Here is an 18,651-nt window from a genome sequence, read left to right as displayed (position 1 = left end):
CCCCTCCCAGCTGATAACCCTCCAAATGATCCCCATACCTATGATTCTATTCCTATTTTGGTTTGCTCAAATGGATTTTTTTATTTTTTAGATTCAGTTGTTGATAGTTGTGAGTTTGTTGTCGTTTTAGTGTTCATAGTTTTGATCTTCTTTTTCTTAAGTAAGTCCCTTTGACATTTCATATAATAAGGGCTTGGTGATGATGAACTCCTTTAGCTTCACCTTGTCTGGGAAGCACTTCATCTGCCCTTCTTTTCTAAATGAGAGCTTTGCTGGTTAGAGTAATCTTGGTTGTAGGTTGCTTTTCATCACATTGAATACTGCTTGCCAGTCCCTTCCTGCCTGCAAAGTGTCCTCTGAGAAATCAGCTGATAGTCCTGTAGGCACCCCCCTATAGGCAACTCTCTGCCTCTCTCTTGCTGTCCCCAGGACTCTGTCTTTATCTTTCACCTTTAGCATCTCAGTCATGATGCAACCTGGTGTGATCCCCTCTGGTCCAGCTCACCAGGGACCCTCTGTGCTTCCTGGACCTGTATGTCCATCTCCTTCACAAAATTTGGGAAGTTTTCTTCATTTTTTTTCAATTCTTGCTACCTCATTCTGCACTGGTTGACTGTTTTTTATTTCCTTATGTTCCAAATCATTGATTTGAACCCCAGTTTTCTTCCCTTCACCATTGGATTTGTGTGGATTTTCCTTCGTTTCACTTAGCATAGCCTTCACTTGTTCTCTTATGCGTTTGCCATGCTCAAGCATATTTGTCAAGCCTGTGAGCATCTTTATCACCAGTGTTTTGAACTCTATGTCTGTTAGGTTGGCTATCTCCTTGTCGCTCAGTTCTCCCACTGGAACCTTGATCCATTCCTTCCTTTGGGCCATAATTCTCTGTCTCCTCATTCTGAGAGGCTCCTGTGTTTGTTTGCCTCTGTGTCTTAAGTAGAACTGTCACACCTGTTATGTTGTAAGGGGCGGAGCCTTAAGGATTCATCAGTACAGGCAACCTGTTTCACTACGTTGTGGTGGTGTATGTGGGGGGGGGGGTACAATGCTGTTTGCTCAGCCCTCACCCCTTTTTCAGACACCTCTTTTATATGGGCCCTGCCTGTTGTTCCCAGAGTGGGTGGGTGTGCGGACATTCTAGGACTGTGGGAGCTCTTTAAACAAGCGGATTCTGCTGAGAGACTGGCCATTTCTTCCTCTGCCCCAACCTGCACTGGTTTGCACAGTCAGAAGCAATGAGGCTTTATTTTCCACAGTGCTGGGACTGTGAGCTGTGCGTTTTGGTCTGGTGCTGGGAGCGCTCCCAGGTGTCCCTCCCTAGTTTTTAAAATATGTGACTGCGCTTTTCACCTGCCTGCCACTGCCACTGATGCTGCCGCCACCACACTGCATCCTCTCCTCCCCGGCTCCTTTCCTCCTACCTGTCTGGATGAGTATTTCTTCTTCATTTCTTTGTTTGTTGGACTTCCATGCATCTCTATCTTCTGGAACTTCTGGCTGTCTCTAGTTTTGAGGTAGTTGTATTCCTTCTTAGTTGTGGAGGTAGACACAGCCTATCTTCAAGGCCTCCATCTTGTCCGGAAGTCAGGTTCCTGATTTTTATCCAAAGTGTCTCCCAACTGGTTCCTAATCCAGACTTTTATGTCCCCTTCCTGGAAAGAAGTCACAAAGGAGGCAAATCTACTATGCCAGTGCTTTGATACCAGGAGCAAAAGGTGTCCTATACTCGTCCAGCATTTTAAGCCCCTTCCTTTCCTGTAAGTGGGCCAGGAGAAGGAGGTGTGTGCATCAAGGTAGGGATGTGGGAGGAATGATGGGACATCAGGGACATCACTCCAGGTCTCTCACAGGCATCCCCTTGTTTGTCTCCAACGAACCCTCAGACCAACACCTACCAGGCCATCCTCTCCACAGATGGAAGCAGATCCTTTGCCCTGTTTCTCTACCAAAGTGGTGGGATGAAGTGGGATGTGACCCAGCACCCAGGCAACTGGGCTCTCTTGGGCTTCTCCAGGTAGGATGGGGAGGGGCTGTCAGCACTATGCAGGTAATAGGAAGTGGTGCAGAGCCGGGTTTTTACTGCACACACATTCCCATACCCCAGGACCAGGCTGACTCCTCATTGCTGATGCTTCTGACTCACACTGCCACCAGTTCCCATTAAAAGACTCTATTTTCCACTGTTTCACATTAAAAAATCCTTATTCACTGCCACTGTCTTTCCTCCCTCAGAATCTGTACAATGTAATAATTTCCAGAGCTTTGACTTCTCTGATTTTCATTTATACTAAATGCTTAATATGCATTATTACACTTAATTATCACAACAACCCCATGAAGGAGATGCTATTTATTACCTATTCTACAGATAAGGAAATTGAGGTACAAATAGATTAGTAATTGCCCAGAGTCACAGAGCTGGGAAGTGGCAGAGCAGGAATTTGAACTCAGACATCTGAGGTCAAAATCTGCCTTTCTGATTTCTGTTGCCCCTGGCCAGAGAATTAACTCCTCACCCAGGGCCAACAGCAAATAGCTTGTGTGTGGTCACTGGGAAAGACCTAGAGCAGAGGGAGAAAGCCATAGAGGTGGACATGGGTTTCTATGTGTGAAGATGGCTTAGTCTCTGACACAACAGTTCTCAACCACAGTATTTCCTGGTGCTGGTGTGTATAATCAGTTGTGAAAGTCACGTGTCATTTGTTACTGGTAATTGCTGCAAATTATTTTCCCTTAGAGGGTGTGTGGGATTGCCCCTATAATTACACTGCTTTCACTTGATTTTTAATGTGCTGTGAAGGAGAAAGGAGTGGAATTATCCAACTACCTAGGAATTTCAAACCATTCTGAGTGTGCCTGGCCCTCTCCCCACGAGGTGTCATGACTGTGTGAGTCACCCTCCTGTGTCGAAGGGGAGGAAAGATCAGGAGTCACTGTTCCTGAGGATGCACTAGCCCAGAGTGAGGGTGCCAGCTTGGTTCCGGATTCTCTCCTCCTTGGAGCAGAGCTTTGAACCCCACCACTGAGAGTGAGGAGAGGGTGCACCTATCGCATCAGGTCTTCAGTTCTGAGGAATTTACAAATGTTACTACATTTCATCTTTGCAATACTGTGAGGTAGTTGCTACTGTAATCTCTTACACAGATGTGAAACTAAGAATTAAAGAGGTTAAGTAATTTGCCCACGTTTACCAATTACTAAGTGCTGCAATTGAGAGTTGAATTCATAACTGCCTAACTTCAGAGGCTGACTCTTAACCTAACCATCCCCACCAATCCCTAGTTAAAGGGAAGCAAACCTGAAGGTACCCTGATCTCTGCTGTTTTCATACACCTGCCTCATGACCAGTTTCTGGCTGTTATGGATCAGAGGTGGAATGGGTTAATCTCCCCACCCACCTCTTCCCCTTTCCTGGTTAGTGGCAGGAGTCAGTGACACTGGCTGGCTGGCTGACCAACTGATTGAATAATTGTCTGACCAGCTAATAACTCATGACTAGTTGGATTGAGGGAGCAACTGACTGGCTGGTTGGCTAAATGAACAACTTGCCAAACAAGAACAAAGCTCCCCATGTGTGATGGAGGCCTATAAGTTCTCTCTTTTGCCTGCAGTGGAGATGGGCATTATGAAAACAGTCCCCTGACATTCCAGCCAATGTGGGAGAGGTATCGTCCGGACCAATTCCTGAATTCCAACTCAGGTTAAGTGCCAGCTAGTCACACTTGAGCTGGACTTCAATCCTCTTTGTCCTGCACTGTGTGGGCCATGACAGTCTTAGAGAGGCAACTCCCTGGCATCTCCACCATCCAGAAATGTGTCCCCAGCACAGACCGACCTTGCACAGATATAATAGAGACTTGGCACTGCCCGGGTAGCAGCTGGTACCTCGGTTGGGGCTCGCTATTCTTCCCGGAATGAGCCAAACCCAGGAGGTCTCTCGGTGGGGACCCAGATCCTGGAAGTGAGGACAGGGGTGTGGCAGGGAGTAGGAATATGAATGGGTAGTTGGGACAACAATCCAAGTGTCCTGTCCCAGAAATGGAATGTGAATCCAGATGAGTTCCTTTAAGGGAATGTACCAAGAGAGAGGTCTGACATTCAGTTGGTCATTATTTAATTGAGCAACTGCTGCATGCTGGAACACTGTGCTGAGAACCAGGGATATGAAATAAGAAGGAAAAGATTGACTATGTTTGCTCTCAAAGAACTTTCACTCTGGTAAGAAAACTAGTACTTTAGTGTCAGAAAGAAACCCATGGGGCCTCTTCCATGGTTCAATATACTGTTCAGAGGCCCCAAAGGGAAAGAAAGCATCATTTCCAAAATGAGAACAAAGGACATTTTAACATTAGAAATCAACAATGTAAATTGTAAACCATAAATCTAGGTCTATTTGTTCTGTGGCAAGAACTTTTGGTAAACAGAAGCTAAGTCAAATCATGGGTGCCATCTTGTGGAGAATGCTGCTCAGTCAGATTAGGGCCCTTCTATCAAGATGCATCGGCTTGTGATCTAAGGGGCACAATACAATAGAGACACAGTGTGTGTGTGTGTGTGTGTGTGTGTGTGTGTATTTCGGGGGAGAGTATCTGATGTTTCCCTGGATACCAGCTTGTTGTGGAGAAGATATACAAACAGATAATAATAAACAATGATTATTCTTTTCAAAACCTTAACAAATTGTAGTTGTCTTGACGATTACTTCTTTTGAGTAGAACAGGCTAAAAATCTAATGTTCTATTATATCTTGTTGGACACTGCAGCACCCCATTCTCACTCATGGCAGCTGGGGTGGGGAGTATGTAACTTACAATTAATTGAAGGTCTGCTTAAAGTTCAAACTCCCCATCAGCATTTTTTCTTCCACTCTTCCCTCTTCTAAGGATGGTGTCTGGGCACAAAGGATGCTTCCTCAGCCTTGTGGCATTGGAGCAAGTCCCAGCATCACACACCAACTTCTCTGTGGCTCCCCAGCTGGCTTCTGAGCATTGGGCTCTACCCTGGCTGCTTTGGCCACTGACAAGTCTGGCCTGGGAGAGCTGGGGGTCAAGGACAAAAGCCAAGTGTCTGAGCAGGTGGCTAGTGGCTGGTGGCATCATTCACCGACATATAGGGTGCATGGGGAGGAACTGGTTTGGGAGGATTGGAAGGTGCTTGCACTTAGAGTGACAGACAAGTGATAGAGGATGGAGTGAACTGAAGCTCAGGGCCACAGCTCGTCTCTGAGTTGGGTACAGGTGAGGTCTCCTTGCTCAGTCCTTGTCCCAGGGTTTTGCCCTAAGATCCAAGCTTTGAGGGCTTTTGGAGATCGCATCAAAGGGGTCTCTGGGGAGGAAGAGCTGCTAATCTGAATTGGGTCCTCTCCATGGAAGATCTGTGCAGAGGGTAACAGCGGCATGCAGAGGGTACATTTCTGAGTTTTGATTTTCCCAAAAGCTAAAGCAGAACCTGTTATCCCAAGCCCTGGGATAACCCCTTCCTCCTTTGCTCCCCAGGCCTCAGGGGGCTACAGATCTATAAGCTACACAGTGAAGAAAGACCCAACTACCGTCTCAGGTGCCTGCAACGGTTGAAGAGGCAGCCTCAGTGGCCCAGCTTGGGCCACTACCACATCTCCTGCCCTTGCTCCTGGGAGCAGGGACTATGCGACTTACGATTCCAACCCATTTACCTAGGTGACACCTCCTTTCCGTCTCTTATGGCATCTCCATTGTCCCCCACAAGCCCACCTACCCTCCTTCTGGTCACACATAACCTGTCCCTCCCCAGAAACAACCCTCCTCCATCCTGTCCTTACGGCAGGCTTCCTGGGCCTGAGTAAAGTCTGGACTCGTTGCAGGCTCATGGGGCCTCGGCAGCAGGCAGCTGTGCAGCTTCTCCTCCTGGTGCGGGGGCGTGTGCTGCAGCTACGGGCCATGGGGAGAGCTCCTCCGAGGCTGGAGAGTGCACAGTCCTTGGCAGCTTGGTATGTGTGTCCACAGAGATCTGAGCCCCTCTTTTTCTAGAGCTCTCTACTCTTGCCTGTTAGAGACCAGCCCTGGGCTTCACAGTAACCAATGGGACACACAGAATGAAGCCTTTTGTCCCCATTCCCTCCCAGGTCCTTCCCTTCTCTGGCCCTCAATTTCCGGATCTTGTAACCTTAGGCAGCTTCCAACACCCCTTCCAGCTGACATCTTAGGAGTTTCGTGATTGAGTGCCTCTTGCCCCATCTCCACTTGGCTCCATAGCCCCAACTCAGAGTGGAGGCATCTTTTTAGGGAGATGGAGGGGTCTAGTCTGACCCTGTTCCTCTGGACCCATATTAGCGGGCTGTCTAGGGGAAGACATGGAATCATCTCCCTCAGAGACTAATTCTTCAAAGGAGTTGGAGGGCACAGGTGTGGTGGAGCAGGTAATAGGTGTCCGCCCCCTCCCCCCTGTAATCCAGCAGCCCCTGCAGTCCCAGACAGTCAGCCACACCCTCCCATTCCCAGCACTCAGAGAACAGCAGGACTCAGCACCCCACACTTCAAGAAGGAAAGTTCTTTATCTCCAAACTGGTGCCGACCCCCCTGTGGGCTTGGCTGCAGCAAGCCTGCAAGGGAAACAGTAAATGGTCTCTGGCCTAAGGTTACTGAGCAGGGCAGGATCTGTACAGAGGTGTGCCTGATTCCCAAACCATGCCCTTGCCACCCATCTCATCCTGCCCCATAAGCCTTCCATCTGGCTTCTGCAGGTCCCCAGTACCCGTCCCACCCCCACCCTGCCTCCACACCCCTCAGCACTCTGCTCTTCTCCACAGAGCAAGAACTGGAGCTGCAGGACTGGTGCTGCCACCAAACTGATCAGCCCTACTTCTGCGCCCTGTACCAGCAAAGGCAGCCCCGCATTGGCTGTGCTTGGTACCAGCCCCCAAGGCCCGGTGAGGCTGCTGAGCCCACCCTGGAGCGGGCCAAAAACAGAGCATCTAGGGAAGGGTAGCCTCTTGGGACCTGGACCAGGGCAGCATTAGCTAGACGCCTGGGGCAGGGCTGGGATCACAAGGGAAGGTGGAGGTGGTTCTGGTCCCTGGTGGGTGACAAACAGAAGGGCTTTGTACATGGTATTGGGGAAGGGGGGCAGGAATGGGCAGGTAGGAGTTAATGAGCAGACATGGGTAGGGTTGGAGCACTAAAATGCAAGAGGGCTTCCAGGGAGGATTCTATAAGCCATGAACACCTCCCCAGGCTTGAGTCTACTTGAGCAAATGCCCTGCCTGGTGACAGTGGGGAATCTCAAACCTTTCCTTTGTCTGCCATGCCAATGTGGTATCTCCTTTTTCCAGCCTGGGTGTTTGGGGACCCCCACATCACCACCTTGGATGGTGCCAATTACACCTTCAATGGACTGGGGGACTTCCTGCTGGTCAGGGCCACGGATGGAAACTCCTCCTTCCTGCTGCAGGGCCGCACTGCCCAGACCGGCTCGGCCCAGGCCACCAACTTCATTGCCTTTGCTGCTCAGTACAGCACCAGCAGCCTGGCCCCCATCACGGTGAGTGAGGCAGAGGGTGTTAGACATTCATCCCTGCTCCCCCCGCCCCGTTCCCTTAGAGAGTCCTCAGGGATCTTCAGCTGGAAATCAAGGCTCAGGAGGAGAAAGAGAAGGAGGAAGGAGGGAGGATGTCTCCTGCAAGTGTATAGGTTGAGAGCCAACCCTGGAGACACAAGATTAGGGTCCGGACTCCATCAGCTGTGTGACTGAAAAGATGAGTTCACTTCCACTGCCTTAGTTTTCTTCCAGTAAAATGAGGATAATATTACCTATCCCATGGAGCTCTTGTGGGATTTTAAGGAGATAATCAAAGAAATGTGCCTAGCTTGGAACCTGGCCCCTGCTAAGCACTCCACAGATGTTAGGTAGAAAAGCTTCCCTGTCACACCCTTCATCATCCTCATCTTCATCCAAGGCTCAGGTTCTAAGTCCTTTGCAGCCTCCTTTCTCTGCCTCTGGGACCACCTGCAGCAGGTCAGGCTCAATCCTCTTCCAATTTCCTTCCAGATTCAGTGGCTCCTTGAGCCCAATGACACAATCCATGTGTGGCTCAATAATCAGACTGTGACCTTTGACAGTGGAAAAGGTAGGCTGGGGACAGCGGTGAGGGTCCAGAGTGTGCCTCACGCCCAGGAGTGGTATGGTGGGCATGGGGCCGCAGCACTGGGACAGAGGAAAATGGTGGCCTCCCTTGTGCCTGAGCAGCTTCCTCACCGGGAACCGGGCATTCAGCGTTCGGAGGAAGTCACTTCTCTCCTTCCTCCGGGGCTGTGACAGCTCCTCCGTGGTAGCTCCTGTCTTCAGGCCCCAGGTAGAAGTGGATGGTGGAGCCTAGAGGGGTGTTCTGTGTGTTTGGTTTTGGGGTCCCTGGAGAAGGTGCCCGCAGGATAATCCCAGAGCTGCTTCCAGTCTCCTCTCTGCATCCTGGGCCTTTATTACTGCCAATTCTTGGGTCTGCAGGGACCCCATGCTGGTTTCTTCCTCATCTATCTCCCAACACTCTAGACCAGGAAATCTTCAACACCACTGGAGTCGTAATGACCCGCAATGACTCCCTGGTGTCAACCAGCTTAGATGGGACAGTGATCATCTCAGTGATTGCTCTCTCCAACATCCTCCATGCCTCCTGCAGCCTCTCAAAAGAGTACCGAAACAACACAGAGGGCCTCCTGGGTAAGAAGCAGGCAGTAGCCACAACAGGAGCTCAGACTCTCAGGCCCCAGGCAGCTCCCCCTCCCATTGGCTATGGACCTCCCAGGATGTTTCCCTTTGGAACAAAATCCTGTGGGCACAGAGTGGCAGGGAAGAACTGGGATCTACTCAGCTACTTTTGAGGCCCACTGCTATACTCCTAAAGCTCCACTTCAGGGCAGCTGAGGGAACCTCCAGGATGGGTTCTAAGGAGGGTGGGGCCAGCCGCTGCCCTTCTCCTCCCTGCCCCTCACACCCTCCTACACCCTCCTTCCATTCCCTCCTTCCTCCTCCCCTCCTCCCACTCTGAAGCAGAGGGACGGGCTCTGAGGTTATGGCCTATCCTCTACCCTCCTCCTGGAGGACTGAATCAAGAACGGATGCAACAGAAAGAGGCTTGCGTCCTGCGCCCCCAGCTCCTCCTCATATCTTGAGTGTGACCTGCGGGATGTTCCTCAGGGAATGCATTTGGGAAGAAGCACAGTCCCAGGGGGGCTGACCTCCTACTCTGTACCTCAGGGGTCTGGAACGACAATCCAGGTGATGACTTCAAAATGCCCAATGGCACCATTATGCCCCAAGAGAGCACTGAAGACGAAAGGTTTCACTATGGAATGACCTGTGAGTCCGGACTTCAGAGTGCTGGGGGTAGATGGGACCTGTGGAATCCAGACCTCTGTCCTTCATGAGGAAGGGGTGGAAAAGAGAAGAGGAGATGCTGAGGACTCTGGTGCCACCCCAGATTTGTCCCCTCCACCCCTCTCCTACCCATGTCTCTCTGCCTGGAAGAGAGGATGAGAGGAGTGGGTGACCCTCAGTCACTAGAGCAGAGACTTCCAGACTCAGAAGCCAGAAGTCAACCTGTCCTTCCATGTCCCCCTTCCCCATTCCAGGCCATATAAAGTGAGGGTAGGGGGACAATGCAGGAATATAGCTGGGGTCTCACCCCTGGTACCACCACCATCGAACCTCATATGTTATAGGGGAAATCAATGGGACAAGCCTCCTTGGCAAGAGGGACAACCATCTGCCTTCCAACTTCACCCCTGTCTTCCTTTATCAACTGTTGCAAAACAACTCCTTGAATAACAATTTGACCTCTGGGTGTAATGGAGATGAACAATGCATCTATGACACCCTGGCCACAGAAAACATAAGGACTAGACTGCATACTAAGATGTTGTTGAGAAGATACCAGCAGATGAACAACACCCTCAGTAAGTGGCATGAGGCTCAGGGAGGTATTTTCAGAGTAAGGGGGTAGATCAGTAGCCTTTTCCATGCTACACACTTTTTAAACTTACTAAATTTTTTTTGATTCATGTTATTCTCTGTTCAAGCCCTCCCATGATTCCCCAGCTTGCTCTGTCCTTAAAATGACTTTTAAAGCCTTATCCAATTTGCCTCTTGGAATCTTCTCCTAGTACTCCTGCCTCACTCCTTCACTCCGACCCCACTGGCTTCTTTGCGTCCTTCAAACACACCAAACTCATTCTCAACTCCGAGACTCCACGTATGCTGTTCTCTTTGCCTGGAATGCCCTTCCCCCAGGCAGCCATGAGCTTGCCCCTCACCTCTTCAAGTCTCTATTTAAATGTCACCTTTCTTGGCTACCCTGCCTAAAATTTCACATTCATCCACACTCCCTACTCACTTTCCCTGCTTTATTTTTTCCTTAGCATTTATAATTATCAAAAATACTTTCTAATTTTCATAGGTATCTTTTTAGTATTTGTTCATTGCTGTGGCCTCACTACCTAGAATAGTGCCAGTCATATAGTAGGTGCTCAATAAATACTTGTTCAGTGATTGGCTGAATGAATTAATGAACAAAAAATGAAATGAAAATAGGAAGGCTCCAAAACACAGATACCATTGAAAAGGTTTAACTCCCTTTTTCCTGACAAATGCAATGCCCACTTAGATATCACCATCATGGTTTTTAGCCCTCTTCCAGAGGTAAAACTCTGTAATGGTTTGAACAACAATGTTTTCAGATTCACTTCATACCAAGCCCACAATAGAGCTCTGAGCAGGAAAGAACTTGAAATGAATACTGTTTGAAGAAAAGATAAAGGTGGAATAAAGATTTGGCCAGGTGGGCAGTACAACCCCAACCTCCTCTGCATAGGTCTGAGAGCAGGTACACAGAATAATTCCAGCTTCTGGAAGTGGGCCACGATCCTATGAATGTGTCACACAGGCCAGAGGATTAGAGAAAGAGAGAGAAGGCCTGTGAGGCTGGAGAGTGTCCTGCCTTAGGCTCCAAACCCCCTCTTTGTGTTCCAGATCAGTACCCACCCTCTATCGATGGTCTCCAAGAGCTGAATGCCTACATGGGGCAGACCAAGATGATTCACTACAAAAGCAGCTCTAAGGATGTCACATTCACTCTCAGAAACAACTACACTGATGACTTCAAGCTTTTTGGTAAGAATGGTTGCCTGGGGACATAGCAGGTGAGTTCACAGTCAAACTTGGGATAATTTTGCATTATTATACCCTGTGCAATTTTATGTCACTTTTCCATTGGAATACCCATGACCAGCATTTCTTAGGAATGACTCCTATAATTTAAATAGGAGTCATTTCCCACCCCCCACCCCCACTGTGAATAGTGATGGGCTTATGAAGATTTGGCCACCTGACTAGACTGACTCCGGGCATGTACAGCTGACTCAAAGATCATTTCATCTCAGTCCAATAATATGCAATCACCTTTAATTATCTCTTTGTGTAATCACCAGATTATTAGAATAAAGTATAACAACAAACAAATACTAATTTAAGATATTTTCATATCTATTTTTTAAAAGGATATAATGTGGAACAAGATTTAAAGAAATACAAACACCATCATTTGGACAGTTTGTCACCTAACTTTGTCTCTCCTTGTCTGCTTTTCTGTGCTGGGATAAAGCAAAGCTTCGTTTCTTTCTCAGTCATGGTGTGGAGATCCCCACGCCTGCAACCATGATCTGAGTCAGAGTCAAAGCCTACAGGGTGCAACTTGCCTTCTGCTGCCAGCACTAATTATGCTGGTGATTGTTCTTTGCTAAATCAAAGCCCTTAGTTACCTTATTCTGAGCTCCAAGCACCTCTCCACTTCATTTTTTTCCCTCTGGGCATAAAAAGGGACTGCTTTGTCTGTACCCTGTTGCTCTATGAGGCTTCCTCCCAAGGGCTAGACAATAGCATCAGAAGATTTTCTTCTCCACTGGACTCTTCTCCTGAAAAGTGATGGCCTGGAAGTTACCCTTGTCTTTTCCTGCTATCAGCTCTTCTTAATTTGCTCTTTTGAGGAGATTTTTCTATTTTCTTGAAAAACATAAGAGAGGTTTGATCAGAAGAGTCCCTATTGATATGTAGCAGTGTTTTCACTGCAGTCTGGTGTCTGAAAGGGTGGCTGGTCAAAGGTCCAGAAAGTGAGGGGAACGGGCGAGACATCAGGGCAAGGGATGGAGCTGCTGTGAAGGTGAAGCCAGTTTGGCCTGCATTGTAACCTGGGGATGTGTCAGGAGGATCCTGACCTTCATCCTCCATGCCCCCTGGATGTCCCACCCTGGTGCAGGCCCAGGTAGGTTGCCTTTGGGAGTTTCTTCAGGAGGCAAGTGACTTCCCCACTATGGAATTCCACCTTACAGTCAGTTAGTTGGTCTGGGGCTACCTCCAGCCTGGAGCATGTCCAGGATCACCCCAGGAAACCAGCCTTTTTCAAGGAAATGCCTGATGAGGCTTGAGAGGTGGTCTGAGAGAGGATGGCGGAAGTCCAGCATCAGTTCTCACCATGTTAGATGCCAAGAAGTGTCAGATGGCAGGGAAGAGGAGGCTTCCGCCTCTCAATGATCTCATCTTCCCTGGGGCAGAGAATGGAACATTGTTATGGATGCCAAACTTGCTGAAACCATTCACTCTGGAGATTCTAGCAAGAAACATCAAGGACAACTTATCATCTGTACTCCAGTTGAAGACCGTAGTCTGTGCTTGCAAGGAAAAGAAACAGTGCTTATACAACCAGACCAGCTGGGTGGGCAATTCCTCCCTGGAGGTGAGTGCTGGGAAGAGCGTGGGAAGGAAGTTTCCATTTCGAGAAGAAAGGAAGTGGGAATTGAATGGATATTGGCAGCAGTTCTGTGGTAATGTGTATGTTGGGGGTGGGCAGCGCTGTAGTAGGTGAGCGGAGAAGATACCACTCTCAGACCACAAGCTTATTCATGTGAGAAATAGAACTCTCTTTACTGCTTATAGCTCAGCTGAATTTCTATCTCCCAGCTCCCATTCTGCCAGGCTGGCAAGAAACTCCCACCTCAGGCTTTCTTAGTGATTCCTAGCTCCATATTTCTGGAACAAGGCACTGAGGTGTGGGGTAGGAAAGTGTGGTCCCTGGGAATGAGTCTGCATGGATCACAAACTCCATACCTGCTCCTCTTCAGAGCCAGACAGGTTCTCTGCGGTTCTGTGCCTTGCTTGGCCACAGGGAATCTTTTATAAGGTGACTTCCTATCCCGAACAGCCATTTCTCTCTTGAGTCTCATCATCATCATGTTGGGAAGAAAGGTGGAGGAGCCCAGGGGCTGAAAAATGGAAAAAGCAGAGAGAGTGGAAAAAAAGAGATTAAAGTCAATACAGTATTCTAGATATCCCAAAATATCCAGTCTCAGAAGAAGAAAGTGTTGGAGAGTTGCCTTTCAGGGAGATGTCCAGAGTCATCTCAGTGAAAGGGTCAGAAGAGAGAGACAGGGAGCCTGATGAGGCTTCCAGAACCGTGCCTTCCCTGTGCCATTGTTCTGGTTACACGTGTCCTCACTGTGCTGAGCAGTGAGCCTCTGTCTTCTTGGTTTGGGAGTCAACAAGGAAAGAATGAGCAGGAAACGGCAGCTTTCAGGGGATCCAGTTTTCGAGGGATAGTAGAATATTTATTTATTTAGCCCCTATCTTATTCTAGAAAGGATCTCGGGCAAGGAGACCTAGTGTGAGAGGGAGGAGGCTGAGTCCCTGGGGGAGGGGCCAGGCAGACACAGGGGTTTGGGGAGAGAATGGCCCAGGGAGGCCGGGGGCTAGAGGGCAGAGTGCCTTTGGGTGGGGACGTGCCAGGCCAGGGCCTAAGAAGGTGCTCAGTAGATGCTGGCAGAAATAAGAAAAGGACTTGGGGTCCATGGGTTTTCAGACAGGAGGAGTTAGTACCAAATCACCCAGAAGCCCTTAATAGTTCAGCCTCTGGGCTGCCCAGTGACCAGCAACCCCTTTCAGGTGGCCAGCTGCAGGTGTGATGACAATACTTACGGTCACTACTGTGAACGCTCCAAGGACTCCTGTGAGGAGCGGTGTTTCCCGAATGTGAAGTGCATTCCTGGGCAGGGCTGCGAGGCTTGTCCCTCAGACCTACCTGGGGATGGACGTCACTGCGCATGTAAGCGGGGAACAGCCCTGGCAGGAAGAGGTTCTGGGGATAGGTGACACCCGGAGGGTCTAGGACAGCCACAAGCAAGCCATTTCTCTCCCTTTCCTAGCAAGTGTTTAGAATGATCAACATAGGTGGGTGTGGTGAGGAGGTAAGGTAGGCGTGGTAGGGTGTGAGGCTGAAGGAGAAGAGAGCAAATAGGCTGGGGGAGAGGCAGGGCAGAGCAACCCTGAGACACTGCTGGGAAAACCCAGGGCGAAAGAGTGAAGGGGACCTGGAGAAGAGAGACTTCTGGCAGAACCAGGGAACCAGAGACAAGCTGGGCCCTTGGGTTCCTTGGGGTCTTCAGAGATGCAAGGCCAGGGGTCTCCGAGGCATCGCCCCAAGTCAGGACATTTGGAGGGACTGTCATGAGCATCTGGCAGCAGGGGTGCCTCGTTTTCCCTTTGAGGCCTCCCCTGACCATCTGTTCTTCTGAGCCATTGGAGTCATGATGAGGGAAATCTCAGTGAGGCCTCCACTGAACCCAGATGAAACCTGAGCAGAGGTTAGAGTGGGTAGAACCACAGCCTTATAAAGGCAGAAAAGGGCCTAGAAGTGGGGAAAGCCTTCTGGGTCCTTTCCTGATGTAGAGGGTCTGATAAATACCATCTACAGAAGTGGGAGAATACCTACCCAGCAGAGGAACAGGGGTTTCCAGTATAGAAGTACTTGGAAAATGGAGAAGGATAGTTCGGGGTTTAGAGTGGCCCACAGACAGGATGTAGATTGAGTGGGCTTTGGGGGAAGGAAACCCCACTGCTGTCTAGCATGGTGTTGCCGAATGCTGCTCTCTCTGCAGCTCTGGAGTACTCTGAATTCTGTCAGAACAAGTCCTGTCCTGTGAATTACTGCTACAACCAAGGCCACTGTTACCTCTCCCACACTCTGGGCTGCCAGCCCATGTGCACCTGCCCCCCAGCCTTCACAGATGCCCGCTGCTTACTGGCTGGGAACAATTTCACTCCAACTCTCAAGTCAGGTATCGCCAGATGCCCCCGCCATCCTAACCGCCACCCTTCTCTCACTTGGGGGAAGATGGGGGGTGTCTGGGGGCCAGGGAAAATTTCCTCAAACTCACAGGACAGAACTCCAAATTTCACTTGGGTGATGGTAAGTTGTGGGCTATGGGAGCTGGTGGGGGGAGCTGTCCCAGCATGCACCACAAACCTGAGTAATCTTACGAGAAGAGACTGAAGGTGACCTATGGCTCAGTGAGAACAGTCAGAGAAGCCCTGATCATAGCCAAACGAGCTCTCAGGTGAGGGTCAGCAGACTCAGCCACTTCTGATTCCTCTGGTGACTTATTATTGTAGAATAGGGCGGTCTCCCTGGACTGGCCCAACAGCCTCTTAGGGTAAGCCTGGGTAAACCCATGAGGTGATTATGAATCTGCTTCTCCTATCTCCAGAGCTTCCCTTAAGAACCATCCAGCTCTTTCTCAGTGAAGAAGAAAATGCTTCCGTAGCAGAGGTCAACACCTCGGTGAGTATGGCAGGTGGCTCTGAGTAGAGAGGAGGATCTTGGCAGATTCTGGGCAGGGTCTTAGCCATCACTTGTGTGTTCTGCACTTTCATCATCCATCTAGATTTAATTACCAGAGGAGGCGAGAGCCTCCCGCCTCAGGAAAGGCCAGGGGTGAGGAAGGCAGAACGTCTCAGGACAGACTTCTGAGAGGGCTGGAATGGCCAACTTGAAATGAACAGAATCTAGGGTGGCCGAGTCACCCCAGCCTCTCCGTCTGAGAATCCCTCGAGAACTACACTTGGGTATTATATGGAAGAAACACAAGAAGGCCTTTTTCCTCCAGGAAGTCTTCCCTGACTTCCCAGAGGGAACTAGGGGCTTGTTCTCTTGACTCTCGTTCTTTGTTCATTCCTCAATCACAGGCAAAGTAGCACTGTGGTTGAGTTATTGAGGCTTTAGAATTCTACATATCTGAGTTCAAAAATCCAGGCTCTACCACCCATTATCATTAGGTACAATAATTAGACAAATTATTTGATCTCTCATCTATAAAAATAGAAATAATAATTGTACCTATATCAATGGGTTGTGTCAGGGTTTAAATGATAATGTATGTAAAGTATTAAGCATGGTGCCTGAAACACAAGTGTTCAAAAAAATAGAATAATAATTACTACTACTACTACTCAGCAGTCTACACTCTGGTAAAAATCTGGACATTTGTTTAGTGCACCAGACTATGTATGGGTCTTTGAATATGGACCGTTCCTAAGTCACATTGACACACCCAGCACCTGACCTGCCCCTTGGTCTGGCTAAGCATAATCTATGTTCAGTATACATGTGGGGAGAGAATGAATGGTGAGTCAGGGATCAGAGGCAAGGTGGAGAGTCATTCATTTTAGGTTATCTCCTTGTAATAGGAGGCTGGGGCGGGGTGGGGGTGAGATGGCGTCTGTAAAGTCCTTCACTTACCAACAAACTGTTATTAAGCAGGGATCCATGCCAGTGACAGGGCTAGGTTGGGGTGTGGAGATGCAGAAATGGATGAGATGGGGTCGTGGAACTCACATTCAAAGATGGAAACAGATAGATGAATAAATGCATTAAAGTGGGAGAGATGTCCTCTTTGGACTGAGCCTCACCCCTACCCACCGTTATCCCTAATCATCTGCCCTAGGTGGCCTACATACTGGAGAACCTGGATGTGCGGGCCTTTGTAGGGAACAGTGAAGTGCAAAGAATGTAAGTGAGATTGTTTCTGTCGGTCCCCGAATCTGCCCTCTTACCCCTCACCCCTTAGTCCCTCACTCTGCCTCCCTCACACAGAGGTCCTCCAGTAGCACTGACCTCAGGACGCTTCCTTCAACAATGGAACATCATCTCAAAGTTCCAGTACCGCCCTCGGGGTCCTGTCATTGATTTCCTGAACACCCGGCTGCTGAATGCCATAGTGGAGGCATTTCTACTACAGGCCCCACGGGGAACATGGGAGAGAAGTGAAGGACCCAGAAACAACGTAGTCTTCCACGCCATCTCCAGAAGAGACATGCACAGTTTGATGGCCTGTGAGTCACTATCTCGGGGACAGTTGGAGGGATAGCTGAGGGAGGAGGTAAATGGAGGGAGCCTGTCACAGAATAGCCTACACCAACCCATGGTGGGGGAAAAAAAGTATTCTATTTGCAAGAAGCATGGTAATTTCAGTTTTTTTGTTTTTAATTTTTGAGAGACGTTGTAAACACTTTACCCCCCAGCTCTCTAGATTTAAGAGCAGGAGCACAAAATCCTACTTGATGAAATCCCCATGTGCATAGTTTTACAGAGCAATTACCTCAACTGCTGCCTTCCTAATCACCACTGCTAATGGTTTACTTTCTTTTAATAAAATTGTTAGTGATTTTATTAAAATACCATTTTACTTCATATACATAAAGAGATCCTTTTGCTTTTGCCCTCCAGTGGGAGGATAAGTTGAAGGCTGGCAACCCAGCCCAAGGGCAGAGATATCCCCTCCCTGAAAGGTGTGTGATTGTTTGCAAATGCCACCGCCAGTCCAGGCCTCAGCTCCCCCATCTAGAAAAGGAGATGGGACTTCTGCAGTCCCTTTCAACTCTGATAGCCCATGACTATCCCAGAACAGGAATGAGAAAGGAAGACAAACTTGTAGGAGAAGGAAAAGAATAGTCCACCCTATTTGGGGAGTGAGACAGAGAACAAGGCAGTGACCATGCCAAACCCAACAGAAGCTATTGTGTTACTTGGGTCCAAGATCAAACAAGAGCTTGTTTTAGAATGCAGGCTAAGTCTGTTCCCTCCTGGGGGCAACACTGTGAAATCCTCAGAATTACTATGTGTATGTGTAGTAGAAGAGTAGGGGTAGGGGTAAGGGAACAACTACCCCAGATGAGACTGCACCTATTGTTCAAGAAAACAATCAAACAAAACCCCATAGTTTTTATTGTACAAGTACAATATGTTTATTTTATACACTTTAGGAAATAAAAATTAACAAAAAGAAGAGAAAAAAAATCACCTGTAATTCCAATCCCCAGAGACAAATCCTTCTAATTTTTCTTTTTTAAAAGTATGTTTTATTGATTATACTATTATAGTTGTCCCAATATTTTTCCCTTTTGGCCCCCTCTGCCCAATACCTCCCTTCCCTCCAGTCGTTCCCCGCTCCCCCAACCACCACCACCACTACCACCACTTAGTTCATGCCCATGGGTTATGCATATAAATTCTTCATCTTCTCCATTTACTTCACTTTTCTTAACATCCCTCTGTCTATTTTGTACCTACCAGTTATGCCTCTTGATCCCTATACCTTTTCCTCCATTTCTCCCCCTTCCCCCTCCCAGCTGATAACCCTCTATATGATCTCTATATCTATGATTCTGTTCATGTTCTAGTTGTTTGCTTAGTTTGTTTTTTAGATTCATTTGCTGATAGTTTTGTAATTTTTGTTATTTTACTGTTCATAGTTTTGATCTTCTTTTTCTCAAGTGTGTCCCTTTAACATTTCATATAATAAG

The 18,651-nt window shown here is 48.6% G+C and overlaps 1 protein-coding gene and 1 long non-coding RNA gene across 2 annotated transcripts in view; one reads left to right on the top strand and one right to left on the bottom strand.

Moving 5' to 3' along the window:
- MUC4 (mucin 4, cell surface associated) overlaps positions 1-18,651 on the top strand; it is a 52,474-nt gene that overhangs the window by 29,187 nt on the left and 4,636 nt on the right. Inside the window, 17 exon segments of the mRNA XM_090278067.1 lie at positions 1,884-2,014; positions 3,612-3,700; positions 5,496-5,675; positions 5,840-5,965; positions 6,785-6,904; positions 7,307-7,515; positions 8,023-8,101; positions 8,521-8,688; positions 9,226-9,327; positions 9,690-9,923; positions 10,996-11,136; positions 12,573-12,754; positions 13,957-14,116; positions 14,949-15,128; positions 15,558-15,631; positions 16,794-16,858; positions 16,943-17,181. Of these exon segments, the coding sequence (XP_090134193.1) occupies positions 1,884-2,014; positions 3,612-3,700; positions 5,496-5,675; positions 5,840-5,965; positions 6,785-6,904; positions 7,307-7,515; positions 8,023-8,101; positions 8,521-8,688; positions 9,226-9,327; positions 9,690-9,923; positions 10,996-11,136; positions 12,573-12,754; positions 13,957-14,116; positions 14,949-15,128; positions 15,558-15,631; positions 16,794-16,858; positions 16,943-17,181 (2,479 nt within the window).
- LOC150021706 (uncharacterized) lies at positions 11,428-14,818 on the bottom strand. Its single transcript, XR_016511224.1, has 3 exons — positions 14,783-14,818; positions 13,126-13,280; positions 11,428-12,563 (listed from the first exon to the last, which is right to left on the bottom strand). It is a non-coding gene; the product is annotated as an uncharacterized LOC150021706 (long non-coding RNA).

The sequence above is a fragment of the Furipterus horrens genome, unplaced genomic scaffold (assembly GCF_987537825.1).
Source record: "Furipterus horrens unplaced genomic scaffold, mFurHor1.1.pri manual_scaffold_1, whole genome shotgun sequence".
Classification (NCBI taxonomy): Eukaryota; Metazoa; Chordata; class Mammalia; order Chiroptera; family Furipteridae; genus Furipterus; species Furipterus horrens.
The sequence above is the reverse complement of the archived record's forward strand: the minus strand, read 5'-3'. Positions and strand labels throughout refer to the sequence as shown.